The sequence below is a fragment of the Colobus angolensis genome, unplaced genomic scaffold, assembly GCF_000951035.1.
Source record: "Colobus angolensis palliatus isolate OR3802 unplaced genomic scaffold, Cang.pa_1.0 Scaffold190, whole genome shotgun sequence".
Lineage (NCBI taxonomy): Eukaryota > Metazoa > Chordata > Mammalia > Primates > Cercopithecidae > Colobus > Colobus angolensis.
The window spans coordinates 6,148,396-6,170,594 of record NW_012115044.1 but is presented as its reverse complement, the minus strand read 5'-3'; the positions used below and the strand labels follow the sequence as shown (position 1 = coordinate 6,170,594).

The following is a 22,199-nucleotide window of genomic DNA, read 5'->3' as shown; positions in this document are numbered from 1 at the left end:
AATTGCCTGAGGATAACCCCCCTCCCCAACCTGCTGAGCTGAGTTCTGAGGAGAACCAGAGTGAGGTAGTCACCATAGTCTGAGAATTGAGATTTTTCTGGGAGATGCATGTTCGGACAAAACATTGACTATGTTCTGGGGATGGCTCTTTTAATGGATTCCAAAAGCAGTCAAAGATGCTGGCTTTTGGCCTCTGCCAGTGAGCTGGAGAGGGAGGAGTCATGGGAATAGACCCAAGTTTAAAATATCACAGACAACCCTGATATTGTTTGGTTGTGTCCCCACCCAAATCTCATCTTGAATTCCCATGCGTTGTGGGAGGGACCTGGTGGGAGGTAATTGAATCATGGGGGCAGGTCTTTCCTGTGCTGTTTTTGTGATAGTGAATAAGTCTCAGGAGATTTGATGATTTTAAAAAGAGGTGTTTCCCTGCACAAGCTCTCTTTAACTGCTGCCATCCATGTAAGACGTGACTTGCTCCTCCTTCCCTTCCTCCATGATTGTGAAGCTTCCCTGGCCATGTGGAAGTTTAAGTCCATTAAACTCGTTTTCCTGTGTAAATTACCCAGTCTCGGGTATGTGTTTATCAGCAGCATGAAAATGGACTAATACAGTAAATTGGTACCAGGAATGAGGTACTGCTGAAAAGATACCCAAAAATGTGAAAGCGACTTTGGAACTGGGTAACAGGCAGAGGTTGGAAGAGTTTGGAGGGCTCAGAAGAAGACAGGAAAATGTGAGAAGGTTTGGAATCTTTTAGAGACTTGTTGAATGGCTTTGACCAAAATGCTGACAATGATATGGACAATGAAATCCAGGCTGAGGCGGTGTCAGCTGGAGATGAGGAATTTGTTGGGAACTGGAGCAAAAGTGATTCTTGCTATGTTTTAGCAGAGACTGGTGGCATTTTGCCCCTCTCCTAGAGATTTTTGGACCTTTAAACTTGGGAGAGATGATTTAGGGGTATCTGGCAGAAGAAGTTTCTAAGCAGCAAAGCAGTCAAGAGATGACTTGGGTGCTGTCAAAGTCATTCAATTTTAAAAGAGAAACAGGGCATAAAAGTTTGGAAAATTTGCAGCCTGACAATGTGGTAGAAAAGAAAATCCCATTTTCTGAGCAGAAATTCAAACTGGCAGCAGAAATTTGCATAAGTAATGAGGAGCTGAATGTTAATCATTAAGACAATGGAGAAAGTGTCTTCAGGGCATGTCAGAGACTTTTGTGGCAGTCCCTCCCATCACAGGCACAGAAGCCTAGGAAGAAAAAATGGTTTTGTGGGCTGAGCCCAAGGTTCCTGTGCTGTGTGCAGCCTAGGGACTTGGTGCCTTGCATCCCAGCCACTCCAGCTGTGGCTGAAAGGGACCAAAGTAGAGCTTAGGCCATGGCTTCAGAGGGTGCAAGCCCCAAGCCTTGGCAACTTCCATGTGGTGTTGAGCCTGTGAGTGCACAGAAGTCAAGAATTAGGGTTTGAGAATCTCCACCTAGATTTCAGAGGATGTATGGAAATGCCTGGAAGTCCAGGAAGCAGTTTGTTGCAGGGATGGGACCCTCATGGAGAACCTCTGCTAGGGCAATGCAGAAGGGAAATGTGGGATCAGACCTCCATACAGAGTCCCTACTAGGGCACTGCCTGGTGGAGCTGTGAGAAGAGGGCCACCATCCTCCAGACCCCAGAATGGTAGATCCACCAACAGTTTGCATTGTGCACCTGGAAAAGCCACAGACATTCAATGCCAGCCTGTGAAAGCAACCTGGAAGGAGGTTATACCCTGGAAAGCCACAAGGGCAGAGCTGTCCAAGACCATGGGAACCCACCTCTTGCATCAGCATGACCCAGATGTGAGACATGGAGTCATAGGAGATCATTTTGGAGCTTTAAGATTTGACTGCCCTGCTGGATTTTGGACTTTCATAGCGTCTATAGCCCCTTTGTTTTGGCCAATTTCTCCCATTTGGGATGGCAATATTTAACCAATTCCTGTACCCTCATTGTATCTAGGAAGTAACTAACTTGCCTTTTTGCAGGCTCATAGGTGGAAGGGACTTACCTTGTCTCAGATGAAACTTTGGACTGTGGACTTTGGGTTAATGCTGAAATGAGTTAAGACTTTGGGGGACTGTTGGGAAGGCATGATTGGTTTTGAAATGTCTGGACATGTGATTTTGGAGGTACCAGGGGCAGAATTATATATGTGTTGTGGGAGACACCTGGTAGGAGATAATTGAATCACCGGGGCAGGTCTTTCCTGTGCTGTTCTTGTGATAGGGAATAAGTCTCAGGAGATCTGATGATTTTAAAAAGAGGTGTTTCCCTGCACAAGCTCTCTTTGCCTGCTGCCATCCATGTAAGACATGAGTTGCTCCTCCTTGCCTTCATTCATTATTGTGAGGCATCCCCAGCCACGTGGAACTGTAAGTCCATTAAACCCCTTTTCCTGTATAAATTACCTAGTTTTGGAGTATGTCTTTATCAGCATGATGAAAACAGGCTAATACAACCCCCTCCCCCATCTTACCAAGATTCAGTAGTTTTTTTTTTTTTTTATAGATAACTTCCAGTTTATTTTTTGACCTCCATGTGTAATCACCTGAGGGATTCTTCCTGCCCATTGCATGAAGAGAGACCATGAAATTGTAGCAGAGAGTTTAATAGACATGAGGCTGGACATGTTATGTGGGAGATGAAGTTTGTACTCAAATCATCTCATTCAAAGCTCGTATGTTAGGGGTTTTTCAAGGGCAATTTGGGAAAAGGGATTGGGGTGGCCAAGTACCAGGTGCTTGCCGCCGATTGGTTGGGGCAGAGATGAAATCATGGGGGGTTGAAGCTTTCCTCCTGCAGGCCAAATAACTTCTGGGTGGGGCTACAGGAGTGGGGCTGTTGGTCCAGGTAGAGCCATCAGGTCCAGGTGGAGACATGGATGTCAGATATGCAAAAAATTCTGGAAAGATATCTCAAAAGGTCAATCTACCATAGTGGTGTTATTTGCAGGAGTAATTGGTGGATTTGCATATCTTATAAGCTCTGGAATAATGTCTGCACCTTATCAGGACTCAGGCTCATCTCCTCCCTTCAGCCTGATGGCCTCCTATTAGCTTTACAAAAGCAGTTGAGTTTTGGGAAATGTCTATTATCATTGAAACTGTAGCCTAAATGTCTTCCAAAGTTAGCATGGCCCAATATCCCAGGAATAATTAAGGAAAGGCAAGATGGGGGTTAGCTTAGCTTCATTTACTGTAATAGTTTTTTTCACTGATACAACTTCTGCAAAGGTGATTTTACATGTAGTGAGGAATTGGTTCATGTGATTATGAAGGTTGAGTAATATCATGATCTGCTGTTTGCAAGTTGGAGACCCAGGACATCCAGTGGTGTAATTCTAGTCTGAGTTCAAAGGGCTGAGAACCAGGGGAGCCAGTGGTATAAATCCCAGTCCAAGAGCCAAAGACCAATATTTCATCTCAAGCAGGCAGGCAGGAAAAAAAGGGCAAATTCCTTCATCTTCTGCTTTTTTGTTTTGTTCAGGACCCCAATGGATTGCATGATGCCCAACTGTATTGGGAAGGATAATTTACATTACTGAGTCCACCAATTCAAATGCTAATCTCATCTAGAAACACCCTTCCAGACACACCCAGAAATAATGTTTTATCTAAGCAGTCTGTTGTGCAATTAAGTTGACACACAAAATTTATCCTTACAGTTGTTTGGCTCATATTTTTATTGTTTAGAGGTAGAGTAAATTCACCAAGCCCCTCATTTTGCCATTTCAGAAGTAGGACCTTAATTATATAATCTTAAGACTTAAAATGTTTTCTGAAGTCTTTTGTGATAGCAGATAAAGTTTTGCACCACTTTTATAAATTTTCGAGGGAATCAGCAGACACCAAATGGCAAACCACTGATTTTTTTATCACTTCATTTTAGAAGATTATATAGATTGTACATTTATTAGTTAAGATTTCTCTACTTTTGGACATATGGGATTATATCAAATTAAAAAGCTTCACAGAAAAGGAAACAATCAACAAAGTGAAGAGACAACCCACAGAATGAGAAAAAATATTTGCAACTATTCACCTAACAAGAGATCAGTAACCAGATTATATAAGGGACCCAAATAACTCTATAGGAAAAAATCTGATAATGCAGTTAAAAATGGGCAAAAGATCTGAATAGACATTTCTCAAAAGAAGACATACAAATGGCAAACAGGTACAAGAAAAGGTGCTCAACATAATTAATCAGCAGATAAATGCAAATCAAAACTACAATGAGATATCATCTCACCTCAGTTAAAATGGCTTTTATCCAAAAGACAGGCAATTAACAAATGCTGCCAAGGATTTGAAGAAAAGGGAACCCTTGTACATTGTTGGTGGGACTGTAAATTAGTACAACCAGTATGGAGAGAGGTTTGGAGGTTCTTCAAAAAACTAAACATAGACCTACCTTATAATCCAGTAATTGCACTGCTAGGTATATACCCCAAAGCAAGGAAATCCAATGTATCAAAGAGATAGTGGCACTTTCAAGTTTATTGCAGCACTATTTACAGTAGCCAATATTTGGAAGCAACCTGAGTGATATAGTTTGGATTTCTGTCCTCACCCAAATCTCATATCCAACTGTAATCCCCAGTGTTCAAGGAGGGGCCTGGTGGAGATGATTGAATCATGGGGATGGGCGTCTCCCTTACTGTTCTTGTGACAGTGAGCGAGATCTGGTTGTTTTAAAGTGTGTAGCATCTCCCCCTTTACTCTCTTCCTCCTGTTCCAGCCATGTAGGACATGTCTGCTTCCCCCTTTGCCTTCCATCATGATTGTAAGTTTCCTGAGGCCTCCCCAACCATATTTCCTGTACAGCCTATGGAACTGTGAGACAATTAAACCTCTTTATAAATTACCCAGTGTTAGGTAGTTCTTGATAGCAATGCAAGAATGAACTAATACAGAAAATTGGTACCTAAGAGTGGGGCATTGCTATAAAGATATCTGAAAATGTGGAAGCAACTTTGAAACTGGGTAACAGGCAAAAGTTAGAACATTTGGGAGGGCTCAGAAAAAGACAGGAAGATGAGGGAAAGTTTGGAACTTCCTAGAGACTTGGTAGACTATTGTAACCAAAATGCTGATAGTGATAAGGACAAGGAAGTCCAGGCTGAGGTGGTCTCAGAAGGAAATGAGGAACTTATTGGGAACTGTAGCAAAGATCACTTTTGTTATGTGTTATCAAACAGGTTGGAGGCATTGTGCCCCTGCTCTAGAGATCTGCAGAACTTTGAACTTGGGAGTGATGAGTTAGGGCTTCTGACAGAAGAAATTTCTAAGTGACAAAATGTTCAAGAGTAACCTGACTACTTCTAGCAGCCTATGCTTATATTTGTGAGCAAAGAAATGACGTGGAACTTGTATTTAAAAGGGAAGCAGAGTATAAAAGTTTGGAAAATTTGCAGCTTGGTCATGTGGCAAAAAGGAAAAACCCATTTTCTGGGGAGCAATTCAAGCTGGCTGCAGAAATTTGCATAAGTAAGGAGGAGCCAAATGTCAGTAGCCAAGACAATGGGGAAAATGCCTTGAAGGCATTTCAGATACCTTTGCAGCAGCCCCTCCCATCACAGGCCTGGAGGCACAGGTTTCATGGGCCATGGGCTGGGCCCAGGGCCCTGCTGCCCTGCACAACATTGGGACGCTGCTCCTTACATCCTAGCTGTTCCAGCTCCAGCTGTAGCTAAAAGGGCCCCAGATATATCTCTCAGGTCACTGCTTCAAAGGATGCAAGCTGTAAACCTTGGTGGTTTCCACATGGTGTTAAGCCTTGTAGGTGTGCAGAGGGTAGGAGTTGAGGCTTGGGAACCTCTGCTTAGACTTCAGAGGATGTATGGAAATGCCTGTATATCCAGGCAGAAGTCTGCTGCAGGGGCAGAGCCCTCATGGAGAACCTCTACTAGGGCAGTGCAGAGTGGAAATGTGGGGTTTGAGACCCCACACAGAGTCCCCACTGGGGCACTGCCAGTGGAGCTGTGAGAAGAGGGTCACCATCCTCCACACCCCAGAATGATAGATCCATTGACAGCTTGCACCATGTGCCTGGAAAAGCTGCAGACACTCAACCCCAGCCTCTGAAAGCAGCCATGGGGGCTGTACCTTGCAGAACCACAGAGGCAGAGCTGCCCGAGGCCTTGGGAGCCCACCCCTTGCATCACTGTGGCCTGGATGTGAGATATGGAGTCAAAAGAGGTTATTTTGAAGCTTTGAAGCTTTAAGATTTAATGACTGTCATCCTGGGTTTTGGACTTGCATGGGGCCTGTATGCCTTTATTTGGCCAATCTCTTCCTTTTGGAACAGGAGTATTTTTCCAATGCCTATATCCTCACTATATCTTGTAAATAACTAACTGGTTTTGAGTTAGGGATTTGCCTTGTCTCAGATGAGACTTTGGAGTGTGGGCTTCTGAGTTAATGCAGGAATGAGTTAAGATTTTGGGGGACTGTTGTGAAGGCATAATTATATTTTGAAATGGGAAAAAAATGAGATTTGGGAGGGGCCAGGGGTAGAATGATATGGTTTGTATTTCTGTCCCCACCCAAACCTCATGTCAAATTGTAATTCCCAGTGTTGGAGGAGGTGCCTGGTGGGATGTAATTGGATAATGGAGGCAGACTTCCCTCTTGTTGTTCTCATGGTAGTGAGATCTGAGAGATTTCATGAGATATGGTTGTTTAAATGTGTGTGGCACCTCCCCATTTGCTCTCGTCCTCCTTCTCTAGCCACGTAGGACATGTCTGCTTCCTCTTTGCTTTCTGTCATGATTGTAAGTTTCCTGAGGTCTCCTCAGTCATGCTTTCTCTACATCCTGCAGAACTGTGAGCCAAATGACCTTCTTTTCTTTATAAATTACCCAGACTCAGGTAGTTCTTTATAGCAATGTGAGAATGGACTAATACACTGAGTGTTCATGAACAGATGAATGGATAAAGAAAATGTGGGACATATATACAATGGAGTACTATTCAGCCATAAAAAAGAATGAGATCCTGTTATTTTTGACAACATGGATGGAACTGTAGGTCGTTATGTCAGGTGAAGTAAACCAGGCGCAGAAAAGCAAATTTCCAACTTATTTGTGGGAGCTAGAAATGAAAACAATTGAACTCATGGAGATAGAGGGTAGAAAAATGGTTACCAGAGACTGGGAAGGGTAGTGGGAAGTTTCGGGAGAATTGGGGATGGTTAATGGGTACAAAAAATAGTTAGAAAGAATAAGACCTACTATTTGATAGCATAACTGGGCGACCATAGTCAATAATAATTTAATTGTATCCTCAAAAACAACTAAAATGATAAAAATGGATTGTTTGAAACACAAAGGATAAATGCTTGAGGTGATGGATATCCCATCTACTATGATGTGATTATTGTACATTGTATGCCTGTATCAAAACATCTCATATATCCTGTAAATAAATCAAGAGGATACAGGGAATTGTGGCAGACATACCTCTTAACATGGATCCTTCGATGTATGATCCCTTTGCTCTATATATGTTTTGCATTCAATATGTTTGTAATATGACAAATAAATATGAGCCAACTTTTTGCCTCCCTGTAGAAAGAGATCCAGAAAGCTTGTTGGTTGGGGTTCAAGGGAAGTATAAATAAGCAAAGAAGTATAATTTAATTTTTGGAGTAGGAAAGGGCAAAAAGGGACCTCAACTAAAGTGAGAGATAATTTAGACCTATTTTGTGGTGGCAGGCCACAGGAATCTAGGCGGAGAAAGACCTGGATATGGGTATTGGGAGTGCTCCTCCAGACTGAGGAAAGAAACCAGTAAATGCCATCTTGCAAGCTGAAGGATTTCATGTATGGTATGTGTGGTTTCCTAATCTGAAAGAGCTTGTAACTTTTTAAAGTCCTCACTATTTATGTCAGAGGAGCTTTGTAAATTACTAAAGAAAATTGGATAAGTGTGTTACTGTTCTGTAAACTTGTTGTAATTGATGCAGGTGACCTACTACAAGGAGTAACATAGGAGATAAAAAAGGTCAAGGTCTCTGGATGGTGGCAGCCATGATGGGAAAGTAGTATCCATTCTATTACCCTGATCCATCTTGATACAACTGTGGGTAATCCCATACAGATCTAGTTTGGGGTAGCTTTAGTTAATCCATTCTCCTATTAAAGCTTCCGTGTGATTAATTGGTCTGATGAAATGGTTTCCATCCTAATATTTTACTATGGCTCCAAATCCTGTACCCAAGAAGGTTTTCCTCAAAGAAACTAAAAATTAAAAAAAATGAAATTCATATAATGTTTTCATGACATAAAGTCTCTCTTTCCCTGTTCTCACCTTCCTCAGGCAAGAAGAATAAATGTCTGTGGTGAAACTTTTGCTCTGGTGGAACTGCTTTTCTAAAACTAGTGAGTGACTTGACATTGGAAAAGTTTTATTACTATTAGTAGTTATTATCCCTTATGGCCTGGTTGAGTGAAAGGCTTTTTGTGACACTGACCTCTATTTACATTCTCCTACTACTAAAAAAATCTTTCATTTCTAAATCCTGAGAAAAATCATTTTTTCTTTCAAAAAACATTTATCGAGCCCTTGTTATGTGTCAGGCACTGTGGATTCAATAGGAAATAAGACAGAATTCTTAACCTTGAGATCTATATGCTGGAGGGTGACTCTGATAAGAAAATAAGCAATGCAATTATAACACACTGTGTTAAGAGCTTTGATGGGAAAAGTATAAACAGCTATTCGTGCCTGTAGAGGAAGCACATAACCCAAAGCTGAAGGGTAAGGAGAAGTGACATAAATATAGTAAAATGTATAGTCAATTTGTTGTTATAAGGCCTTTGGAGTATTGGAGTTCAGTTGCAGCTACAACATTTACTAATTCTGTTTCCTTATACAAGTTTCATAATCTTTTAAAGGTTCAGTTTTCTTATATTTAAAATAGGGGCAATAATAGCACTCACCTCATTGGCTAGCTGTGAAAATAAATGAGTTAATACACAGAAATTGCTTAGCACAGTGCTTTTGTAAATAATAAAAAATGGAAGCTCATTATTACTATGCTGAGAGCTGAAGGGTTATTAAGATTTAAGAAGTGAATGGGAGTGATCAGTGTCAGGAGAAGCATATTCCAGGCAAAGAGAAGAGCATATTACATGCTCGGAGGCAGAATAGATTACAGGGAGTTTGAATAACGAAAAGAAATTCAATATGCTGTAATATTGAGTGTGAAGGGACTGGGTAATAATAGACGAGAAAGGAGAGGTAGACAGGGAACATATAGAGATGTTTAGCTTTTATTCCAAGAATATGCAGAGTCATCAAATGGTTTCTTGCAGGGTATTGACACAATTGGATTTGCACTTTAGATCATGTTAGTTATAATTGGGAAAAATGGATTGAGGAAGAGATTGGAAATTGGGTGACTAAGATGACCTTATTATAGAAATTTCTTTTTAAAAAATGGCTAAAGACGGTACTGTCCTCCTGTTCTCTCAGAAATCAACCCAAGGTAAGAAGAACAAAAAACAGAAATGTCAACTTCATCTTTTTAGAAAAACTAGATGAAACCTATAAACCTTAGCCACAATATATGAAGGGGCATTACCAAGAGCAGTTAGGTGCTGCTCGCATCTGTATACCTTAAGCAAAACTGGGGAAATACCCAACAATTTCTTATGTGGAATTATGGGAAGATGGTAGTGGAAGCCTCCCTAACCCACTCAAGTCAATACTAGTAAGAAGCAGGATTGGTAGGAATGAGGGAAAAATCACACTAATAGGCCATATCTGAGTTTTACATTTTATTTTATTAGCAGTACAGGGTGCAGGAAAGAGACTCTGCATTGGTTACAACCCTATGGCAACTGAACTTTGATGACTTTGGAGAAGTAAAAAGAAAAAAGAAACTTTTATGCGTAACTTTGTGTCATAAGAAACATCACTGTCAACTGGGAAGAATTTCTGCTAATCCAGAAATTCTTGGCTTAGCAGAAAGGAGGGTCTTAACTCCTTCCTCTTATAAACCTCCTGCCAATAGTGATCATAAGAAAATAAGAAAAACTCATCACATTCAAACATGAGTAGTAATCATAGAGGAATTAACACAGGATTTATATAAGTATTAAAAAAAAAAAGAAGGAAAGGAACAGTAGACACCAAAAGAAGCAGAGAAGGAAAAACTCTCATCAGAATAAAAGTTGTCATAGATCACATAAAAATTTTGGGCCAGGCGTGGTGGCTCACGCCTGTAATCCCAGTGCTTTGGGAGACCAAGGTGGGCAGATCACAAGGAGATAGAGACCATCCTGGATAACACGATGAAAACTCATCTCTACTAAAAATACAAAAAATTAGCCGGGCGTGGTGGTGGTCGCCTGTAGACCTAGCTACTCAGGAGGCTGAGGTAGGAGAATGGCGTGAACCCAGGAGGCAGAGCTTACAGTGAGCTGAGATTACGCCACTGCACTCCAGCCTGGGCGACAGAGCAAGACTCCGTCTCAAAAAAAAAAAAAAAAAATTGGCCAAGTATGAATTAAAATATAAAACAAAACAACAAACCTTAATTACACACTCCTTCTGTAAATATGAACTCAGAACGAAGAACTCCAAGGGCTCACAGAAGACATACTAAGACCACAGAGGGACTTGACAAATGAGCTCAGGGAAGAAATAGAGAATTAAAAAACTATTTTAGAAATAAAGGTCTTATTGGAAGAAGCCCGAAGAAAACTAGATATAACTTAAAACACTTTGGAGATGCAGAAGATGGAATGAAGAAAAGCAAGAAAAATGAAGCAGAATCCACAAAATATTTAGAAGTATTAGGGACAAAAATAATTGATAGGAAAGATAAGGAGGTCCAATATATAACAATGAGCATAGATTCAAAGGACTAGATGCAATATTTAGATATATAATTAAAAAATATTTTCTAGAAACAAAGAATGTCTTGGATATATGTATGAAAATGGTATTCTGTAGCCCAGGAAAACTTGACATGGAATTGTTAACATTATGTTATGTTCAAACAAAATTACTGTTTTTCAAAGATTGAGACTCTTTTTTGCAACTAGGCAAAACAGCCTAATTTCATGTAAGAAAGTAGTTCAGACTGGCTCAGACCTCTCCACAGCAGTAATCAATGCCAGGAAACAATGGAATAATGCTTAAAATTCCTTAAGGAGAGAAAGTGTGGACTCCAGAAATGCATTTCCAGATAAGTTATCTTTTTAGTGAAAAGATAGCAGACATCTTTGAATATGCAAAAACCCAGAAAATATAATTCCATGAATTTTTATAGCAGATGGAAAACCTCAACAACCACAGATAAATGAAGAAATTATGGCAAAAAGAGTGGCAGTGATGTACCAGTATGATTAAAGGTGGAATTAAGGTGAAAATAAACATGAAGGTTACAGTTAGAAAGGAATCTGTTTTATAAACTCTGAGAAAGTGGAAATAATAGAACAAACAAAAGATGGAAAGGGGAAGAAAAAGTAGGAGGTAGTGTAAGCACTTTTTATAATTAGAAGCTAAAATTATTTAAAATATAGATGAAGTAATTGAAAGTAAATATATTTAAAACTTTAAAGAAAAGTACTAAGGTAAATCTTATAATTCACTAACATTAGGTACTGGAGTAAGAAGAAAGTGAAAATGAAATGGAAATAGACTAATTTATTTAATCATTGTTGATACTGTGGAGTCAATAGATACAATCCAATGAAATACAGAATTAAATATGTTATACACTTAGAATTAGCCCACAGATATATTTGCAAATGTGAAAAATAAGGTATATGAAAAAATGTTTATGGCAACATCATTTGTAGAAGCCAAGGGCTGTGAATCAGGGAAATGCCCATTAATTGGAACCAGTGAAATAAATGATGGTATATCCATTCAGTAATGCTCAGGGGAGGGAGGGATACATTTTATTGTATACCTTTTGGTAATTTAACAATTTGTTGTGACATGTATGTATATGCTTTACTTTTTTTTTTTTTTTTGAGATGGAGTTTTGCTCCTGTTGCCCAGGCTGGAGTGCAGTGGCGTGATCTTGGCTCACTGCAACCTCTGCCTCCCAGGTTCAAGTGATTCTCCTGCCTCAGCCTCCTTAGTAGCTGGGACTACAGGCATGTGCCACCAGTCTTCACTAATTTTGTATTTTTAGTAGACACAGGGTTTCTCTATGTTGGTGAGGCTGGTCTTGAACTCCCGACCTCAGGTGATCTGCCTGCCTTGGCCTCCCAAAGTGCTGGGATTACAGGTCTGAGCCACCGCACCCAGCCTGTTTTACTGTTAAATATAACTTTTTTTAGTTTTAAAAGTAAATTTGTAAAAAGAGGCTATTTAAATCATTTGTGTTAGAAATGATGATAGCTCGTGTTAGACAAATGGCAGTGGCATGGATTGGAAGTATTATCAGTCAGATTTGGTGTTGGAATGATGAGTAGTGAGGAAGAGAAATGAGTCAAAGACAACATCTATGTTTCTTCTGGTTTGGGTAGATAGATGGAGGTGGCATTCCACAAGATGGGCTTTACTGATTCCCCATGGATCTGTCCTCAGGATTCATTCCTCATCTCCCTCTATTGAGTTCTGTTATCTCATCCCATTCAATGACTTCTGATTTTACATACTTGTGAACAGTTTCCGTATCTTTCATAAACTCTATACTACCTGGTTGTCAAATGCCCCCTGGATGTAACTTATAGCACTTACCCTTAACTAATCACAAGACCCAACGTCATAAACTTTAGATCTAAAATGAACCTTAGAAATGCCTCATGGTACAGCCCTTTTATTTTACCAATGAAAAGCCTAAGACACAGAGGCATTATGTGACTTTTGGATTTTTCTTATAAATTTAAATAAATTGGATTATGAAGTTACATATTTTTGATCTCCCTACTCCTTATTTAAATAATAAACTAAAGCATTTCTAAGCAGTGAATACTAGAACAATTTTGTCCTTTAACCACATGTGACAAGTAGGCAACATATGGGAATTAATGACAAATTGTCATCATCTCTGTGATCTCTGCCACACTGGCTTCAAAATCTCGGAGACTCAAAGCCTCAGAGACTTCTTTATTCTCTTATTCTAAGGATCTTCTCTTATCCAACACTCCACATCAACCCACTGTTGAGTGACTTTGGTTCTTTTTCCGAAACATCTTATATCCGTGTCTTTTTCTCTATCACCATTATTACAGCTGTGGTTTACATTTTCATCTCTGGATATCAGTGGCCTTTAAACTGATCTTGATTTTAGGCTTTCTCTTTTTCAGTTTGTCTTTGAAACTACAGTAGTTTTTCCTTATCCATACTTTTGCTTTCTGAAGTTTCAGTTACCCACAATTGCAGTCTAAAAATATCAAATGGAAAATTCCAGAAATAAACAATTTATATTTTAAGTTGCATGAAGCTCTGAGTAGCAGAATGAAATGTCATGTCATCCCGCTGTGTCTTACCCAGGATGTGAATCATTCCTTTGTCCAGCGTATCCTCACTGTACACTCTGCCTGCCCATTAGTTTCTTAGTAGTTGTCTCAGTTATCAGATTGAGAAAATACAGTGTACATTGGGTTCAATACTACCCAGAGTTTCAGGCATCTACTGCCGGTCTTGGAATGTATCCCTGGTGGATAAGAAGGGACTAATACACAGCAAAATGTTTCTTTGTAAAACCATGGATTTTACTGCGACCTCTTGTAAAATGTCCAATAACTTTTCAAAGCAGATAGATCAAAGTCCAGATTTCTTGATGGCATTCAAGGCCCTCCATGATTTCTAACTAGCCCTTGTTTCTGATTTGATTTCTGAATGCAGTCGCCACTGCGGCCATACCTGACTCGTTATATTTTCCAAAATTCAAGCTGTGCTTTTCTACTAATGTGCAGTAGTTTACCTTTTTCCATCTATGTGAAGTAACTTTTCTTTTATTTTTTTGTTGATGATTTAAGTATCCTTAAAGAGCTCGTTCATCTGCCATCTATTTTGGGAAGCATTTCTAGAGCAAACTTTCTTTCCCTGTACTCCCGTGGCTCTGAATTTGTACCACCAATGGAATTACGTTCTCTCAGTTTGCTTTCCATTCTACTTAGTGGTATTGTGTCCACGTACCTTCCTTCAGGAAGAGATAATGTATTTTTCGTTTTGGTATACTACACTAACCTTCCCTTTCCCAGTTTTTGCACATTCTCGGTGCTCAGAAAATTTTCTGGATTGAATTGAGAACTCTTTGTGACTCCTCTGCAGAACTTCAGTAATCTGAAATTGGATTAAAATCTGAGGTTAATCTGAAATTGGATTAAAATCCGAGGTAAAATCTGAGGTTAGACACCAGAGGGATTATCCACAAACATTTAAGTAATAGTGGAACAAAAGTACCCTTGAAATGTGTTATACTTCTAAATGTCATTCTGAACCTGTGACCCTTTTTTCCCCAATTTTATCCTATTTATTTTTCCCCAATAAATATCCTATTTATTTTGCAATTTGTTACAATTGGGGCATATTTTAAAAAGGGAAACATTATACTTCATATGACTGATTTCTCAAAGGGACTAGATTATGAATGCAAAGAATTTGTTGCCTGAGATAATAATGCAAGTTTTGAAATTTTTTTTTTTGAAAACATAGAAGATAGAGTAGAAAAGTTGTTTTGATTTTTAAAAAATATATGCCAGCCAATTGAGGACATCACCTTTGTGCGCTTTACATTTTCTCCCACTAGAGGGCAGCAAAGATTCATAATTGAATCAGGCAATAGCTAAAAATGCTTTGGGATTACTTTTGATATACAGTTTCCAATGCTAAATTGCACAAAATGCCTTTTCCATTAATTTAAAAAACATGTTTTATTGACTTTCTGGCCAAGTGGAAACTAATCTCTAGTAAAGGTTTTTAAGTTTAGTAAAGCAAATTGTGCTATATGGCAGAACAATTTTCTTAACTTAGTTTTTGTCTTCATTTCTTATTTCATTTATTCATGCAGCAAACACGTGTTAATCTCTATTGTGCTAGGCACTGTGCTGTTCTTGAGGGTACAAAACTGAGTAAGACATAGTCCCTGCTTCAGAGAACACTGTTTCATGAAAAAAAAAATTGTTTCAGTATTTCTATACTAAATAAAATGGAGTATGCAAATATGTTATAAGACATAGTAATACATAGCATGTGTTGAATGCTTACAATATGTTAGGCACTGTTCTAAGTGTTTTGCTTCCACTATATCACTTACTATTCACATTCTAAGAAGAATTAGTATTCCCATTTTATAGGTGGGAAACAGAAGCACAAAAAAGGTTAAGTAATCTGCCACACATCACATGACATATAAATGATGGAGTCAGCATTTGAACTAAGGCAGTTTTAATACACCTGCCTACTTCATAACTGTACTGTACTGTTTCCCACATAAGCTTTGTTCTCCAAAAGAAAACCAAATTGGCTGGGTATGGTGGCTCACACCTTTAATTCCGGCACTTTGGGAGGCTGAGGTGTGAGGATTGCCTGAGCCCTGGACTTGGAGGCCAGCCTGAGCAACATGGTGAGACCCTGTCTCTCTGAAAAAAAAAAAAAAAAAAAATTAGGTGAGTGTGGTGGCAGGTTCCTGTGGTCCTAGCTGCTTGGGAGGCTGAGGTGGGAGGATTGCTTGAACCTGGGAGATTGAGGCTGCAGTAAGCTGTGTTTGCACCACTGCACTCCAGCCTGGGTGACAGAGCAAGACCTTTTCTCAAAAAAACCAATCACATATGGAGAAATGAGACATCTTGGAAAAATAAACAGCATCATATGAAGTAAGTGCTTTCTCTTGAGGTTTGTAATGGAGTCTCAATACAGGTACTCTCCTTTTCCACCTGGATTATTGAACAGTTTGAGGAATAAAACAAAAGATTTGGGTGATGGGGGCAAAATATCACACTCTGATAGAGACCAAACTGGAGGATTTGTTAGCCAAATGATATCAAGTCCCCAAGTTAGCAGGCTGTCTCTCTACTTCTCCACCCCAGGAAGGCTGGGTTTGGGGTGAGCCTCACCCCCGACCTGTGCTTGCTGGGGTAGATTCCCTGGAGAAGTAGTGACGTGTGTGCTCTCCATAGGCAGTTTGCTCCCCAGAGGGAAAATGGGAGGTTCTGAGCCAAGCATGCCCAATTTACTGATAAGATAAACCACTTCATCTCCTGTGGGCAGAGACGCCATAATTACAGTTACCGAGCTCCTCCAGGGAAGGAAACTTCCGAAGTAGTGGAGATGATGCATTCATTCCTCCCTAATATTTCCCAACTTCTGACAGCGATTTTCTTTTTTTGAGAACGGTATTATGGTAGACAAAATAGGGGCTCCCAGAGATGTCTGCATTCTGGTCCTGGAGCTTGTAAATGTCCTGTTACACGGCAAAAGGAAATTAAGTTTGTAGATGAAATTAAGTTCACTAACCATCTGACTTTAAGATAGGAGATTATCCTGGATTATCTATGTGGATCCAGTGTAATAAATCTTAAAAGTAGAAGAGAGGCCGGGTGTGGTGGCTCACGCCTGTAATCCCAGCACTTTGGGAGGCCGAGACGGGTGGATCACGAGGTCAGGAGATTGAGACCATCCTGGCTAACATGGTGAAACCCCGCCTCTACTAAAAAATACAAAAAACTAGCCTGGTGAGGTGGCAGGCGCCTGTAGTCCCAGCTATTCGGGAGGCTGAGGCAGGAGAATGGCGTGAACCCGGGAGGTGGAGCTTGCAGTGAGCTGAGATCCGGCCACTGCACTCCAGCCTGGGTGACAGAGTGAGACTCCGTCTCAAAAAAAAAAAAAAGTAGAAGAGAAATGTTGAAGAATAATAGAGATGGAAGCACAAAGTAGCACAACTTCACAACGCAGAGGCACGTGTGATGATGGCATTAGTAATCTGCAAGAAGACTCAAAGGAATTGAAAGAGCCTCAGACAGGATGAAGTAGTGTAGTTCAGTTGCTTTTCTCCATTTGAAGATTCCTTGGCATTTCTGGACTGTATTATCATTAATATAGCTTGCATTTCAAGAATTTACAGCCATATATATGGTATATGACTGGATATGTGTGTATGTATGCACATGTATATATGTATATATGTGTGTGCATGTATATATATGTAGGTATATACGTGTGTGTATATATGTGTGTGTGTGTATGTACATATATATTCTAGTTGAAGTCAGAGCCATGTTTCCCACTTCCATGTGTATGTCCAAAACCCTGGGCCATAAGGGGTAGACCAGTTAATAAAGCCTTGAGGTTGAGTATTCCCACCAGTAGGTACTCTCCCATCAAGAAGAGTGCTTGAAAGCCAAGTCACTGTAACCATAATAGAGTTTATTCAATACATCCATTGTTTTCGTAGAGTTTCTACTAAGTACTCAACACTGTGCTAGGTAGTTGCTGGAGTTAAATATAAATAAATAAATTAAAAAAACAGTTTTCATCCTTAAAGAGTTTTAAGTGTACTTGAAAAGAAAGACATGCAAGTGGATAGTTAGAACATGATATAAGATAAGTAAAAAATAAAGTTTATAAGACGCAATCTTCCATGGTCCCTGAGTGTACCTGTATACTCATTCTGGGTATACCAAGAATGAAAGCTTCTGATTTATCTCTACCTGAGCCATTCACAGGGTTGGGTTTGCAGCATGCGACCTTGAGGGTTAAGGTAATTTCTTCCCCCAAAGAATAGGCTTGCTTACTGTAAAAGTGCTGAATCTCCAAGTTTAGTGTTTCTATTCCTGTAAGGCAACCTACTGCATGTGTAGGCCACAGTCCCTAACTTAATGTTGTTGTCTTCTGTGAGGCTTGGAGGATGTGAGGAACTGGCATGAACATGAAGCTTTGGCTACTTCTTTTGCTATAAGTAATGAAGTCCTTTGTCCCTATCTAGGAATCTCATGTCTTCTTCTGCCAAGATCCATGAACAGTAATAGGTTAATTTGTTAGCTTGTAAGTAGGGTAAAATCCTAGACCCTTCACAATCCCTGACTATGCTCTACCTTGGGAAAGTAAACTGATATTTTAGCTGAGACTTGAAGAATGAATGTGAATTTTTAGGCTGACGATAAGGTCACCTCTACCATGTCAGATAACAGAGTCAGGCAAGGCCACTGTGTGAATATTTTAGCTCTCTTGTTATTTCTGACCCTTGTATGTCTACTTGGTTCATTGTTCAGTTCTTGGAAATATTGTGTATATTCTTTGTGCCAGATTTTTTATGGTCCATAGTTATTAGTGTGAAGGAGAGGGTATTAACAAAGATTATACGTTCTCAGATATGAGCATGAACCATCCAAAGTGTGTATGTATCAGATTCAGCTTCTTATTGTCATTTTTCAAATACCAAATTTGTTTGAGTTTTTACTTTGATACTTTTCTTTAGCTCATTTTTCAGTGTGAAATTAGTTTTCCTGAACTTTTGGAATAGGGTGCATTTTAGGAAGCTTTTTCATATTACAGAACTCCTTCCTTTATCTGGTGTTAAAAATATAGAGACTTGTCCAGGCTCAGTGGCTCACGCCTGTAATCCCAGCACTTTGGGAGGCCGAGGCGGCTGGATCATCTGAGGTCAGGTGTTTGAGACCAGCCTGGCCAACATGGTGAAACCCCATCTCTACTAAAAATACAAAAATTAGCTGGGTGTGATGGCAGGAGCCTGTAATCCCAGCTACTCAGCAGGCTGAGGCAGGAGAATTGCTTGAACCTGGGAGGTGGAGGTTGCAGTGAACCAAGATTGCGCTATTATACTCCAGCCTGGGTGACAAGAGTGAAACTCCATCTAAAAAAAAAATAAAAATAAAAATAGAGTTGCTCTCTGGGATTTTCTGGCTTTGTTCACCTACCCTACTTTGGTGTGGATATTCTCATTCCTATTTTCCTATTCTGTTCAATTTTGATTGCACTCACAGCAGATTCTCTCTTTGTTCCACCCTTCTCTAGCACTCCTAGTTCTTTTTCAGCACCTCCTTCCTGGAAGACATGAACTGATAAAAGGATTCTGTTGTTACATCTGTCAGACGGTGCCTTATTGCTTCTTCATCTTTCCTACCAAACAAATGCTAATACCATACAGATTTTCGGGCTGTCAGTGGTTCACCACTACCCATTTGTATGTTGTGGTTTATAGGAGTACCTTGTTGTTCAATTAGTAAATAAATATTACTCATTTTTTGGTTGTCGTTTTTTTACTTCGCTATGTAGTTCTTCTTTCCATTTTGTGTGGGGACTTGAAAAAATGGAGAAGCTGTATTTCCACTCCTTCACATATTAAAATTTTTATCAACTATAACTATTAATATCATTAGCTCGGCCAGTATATTCCTGCTACATGTTATACCTCATGAGGTGACTTACCAAGATACTGCACCTTTATGAAAATGTCTCTTAAAATCTCTTAAGATCATATTTTCTAATTGAATCTAGGCAATCTTCTGATCTTAATTGGATTTCTCCCTTAGAAGTGCTCATGTTGATTAGCTGAGATGTATAAATACTCTTGGATATTCTATTTCTCATGATAAATTATTCATATATTCAATTCAGGTTAAGCCTTCTTTTGGGCCTACTATTTGTGCCACACAGTATGAGTTGGGTACGAGAATCAGAGAGTTGAATAAACCATAGTCCCTACACTGAGAAAGCTCAAAGGCAAGTGGTTTGCTGGCATTAGGGTCCTGTCTTTATCTCTGATGATGTCAGACCCCTGAAACAACCTCTCATGAAGAAAAAGAACCTGGGCTTTTTGACTGTCAAAGCTTTACAAAAATATCTAGTGAAGTTTCTGGAAGGTAGAGGGAAGTAAACTGCTGCTGAGCCCCAAATTAATGTGGAGGACAATACTTTGCTTTTGGTACTGATATTGAAGATACCTGGTGGTTACTAAAGATTTGTCATCCTAAAATGTGGTTGGGTACGGGCATTTACTGACATAAATTTTTCCTAAGAAGTGTTTTCAACCAGAGTAAGTTTAATGGTCTGGTTTAAGGGTCTCAGGAGCCCACACGTGTAAATGACCAGTAGCTTCTTCAGGGAGTTCTCCATGGTAGTGTGTTTGGGTCACAGCTCATTCCACCGACATGGAGCTGATGCGGTGTAATCCCTGGAAAGTGTCCAAAAAAGTACAGTGCTAATGACTGAAGGTGAAATACACAAGCATTGCAGGCAGACGTAGCTCAACAATCTTTAATGTCTTCTGTGATGATAACACAGTGTGTGCATTGTTCAATAGGGAATTTTGTGTTATTCACACTCTAAATATACCTTTGTGTTGATTTTTTTTGTGTGTTGATATTTTAATATACAATCATGTGTTACTTAATGGCGGGGTACTCCCTGTAGACAATTTTGTCATTGTGCAAACATCATAGAGTGTACTCACACAAACCTAGATGGGATAGTCTACCACACACCTAGGCCATATGCTCACACAAACCTGGATGGTATAGCCCTACTAAATACTTAGCCTATTGCTCCTATGCTACAAACTTGTATAGCATGTTACTGTACTGAGTACTGTAGGCAATTGTATCAAAATGGTAAGTATTAGTGTATCTAAACATAGAAAAAGGACAACAAAAATATGGTATAAAGATTAAAAAAATGGTATACCTGTATAGGGCACTTACCATGAATGGAGCTTGCAGGACTAGAAGTTTTTCTGGGTAAGTTAGTGAATCAGTAGTGAGCAAAAGTGAAGGCCTAGGACATTGCTATACACTACTGTAGACTTTAGAAACACTGGACACGGCTGGGCACAGTAGCTCACGCCTGTAATCCCAGCATTTTTGGAGGCTGAGACGAGTGGATCACCTGAGGTCAGGAGTTCAAGACCAGCATGACCAACATGGCGAAACTCTGTCTCTACTAAAAATACAAAAATTAACCAGACGTGCTGCCACACGCCTGGAATCCCAGCTACTTGGGAGACGGGAGAATCTCTTGAACCTGGACGGCTGAGGTTGCAGTGAGCCAAAATTGTGCCACTGCACTCAGCCTGGCAACAGAGTGAGACTCCATCTAAAAAACAAAAAACAAAAAAAAAAAAAAGAAAGAAAGAAACACTGTATACCACTTAGGCTACACTAAATTTATTATTTTTTTCTTATTTTAACTTTGTTATAATATTTTTACTTCAGAAACTTTTTAATTTTAACTTTTTTACTCCTTTATATCACTTTGCTTCAAGTGCACTTTGCTTCAGGGCATCGTGGCACAGACCTGTAATCCCACATACTCAGGAGTCTGAGGCACGAAAATTGCTTGAACCCAAGAGGTGGAGGTTGTAGTGAGCCGAGATTACACCACTGCACTGCAGTCTGGGTGACAGGGTGAGATTGTGTCTCAAAAGCAAAAGAAAAAAACACCAAAAACCTAACAAAAATAAAAAATAAAAAAAGAAAAAAACACACTGTACAGTTATACAAAAACATTTTCTTTGTTTATATTATTACTCTGTAAGTTTGTAAAAATTTTTATTTTTATTTTCCTATTTTTTTAAAAAAACATTCAATATTTATGACATACACAGGTCACATTTGCAGCTTTGTTACATGAGAATGTTGTGTGATACTGAGGTTTGGAATATGGATCCCATCACCCAGGTAATGAGCACAGTATCTGATAGGAGGTTTTGCAACCCACGCTCCCACTCACTTCTTCCTTTAGTAGTCTTCAGTGTCTGTTCCCATATTTATGTCCATGTGTGCTCTGTGTTTAGCTCCCAGTTCTAAGTGAGAACATGCAGTATTTGGCTTTTCTGTTCCTCCATTAATTTGCTTAGGATTATGGACTCCAGCTCCATCTATGCTGCTGCAAAGGATATGATTCATTCTTTTTTATGACTGCACAGTATTTCATAGTGTATATGTACCACATTTGTTTAATCCAATCTACCATAGATGGGTACCTGGGTGGATTCCATGTCTTTGCAATTTTGAATAGCACAGCAATAAACAATACAAGTGAATATGTCTTTTTGGCAGAAGGAATTGTTTTCTTTTGGGTATATACACAGTAGTAGGATTGCTGGGTTGAATGGTAGTCCTCTTTTAAGTTCTTTGAGAAGTCTCTGGAATGCTTTCCACAGTAGCTGAACTAATTTACATTCCCATCAACAGGGTAGAAGCGTTCCCTTCTCTCTTCAGCCTTGCCAG

The 22,199-nt window shown here is 39.6% G+C and overlaps 1 protein-coding gene across 1 annotated transcript in view; it reads left to right on the top strand.

Moving 5' to 3' along the window:
- The window catches only part of IGSF11 (immunoglobulin superfamily, member 11), a 225,510-nt gene that overhangs the window by 37,518 nt on the left and 165,793 nt on the right, over positions 1-22,199 (top strand). The window contains exon 2 of the mRNA XM_011940616.1: positions 8,362-8,423. Within this exon, the coding sequence (XP_011796006.1) occupies positions 8,375-8,423 (49 nt within the window). The 5' untranslated portion in view covers positions 8,362-8,374. The remainder of the gene's footprint in view (positions 1-8,361; positions 8,424-22,199) is intronic.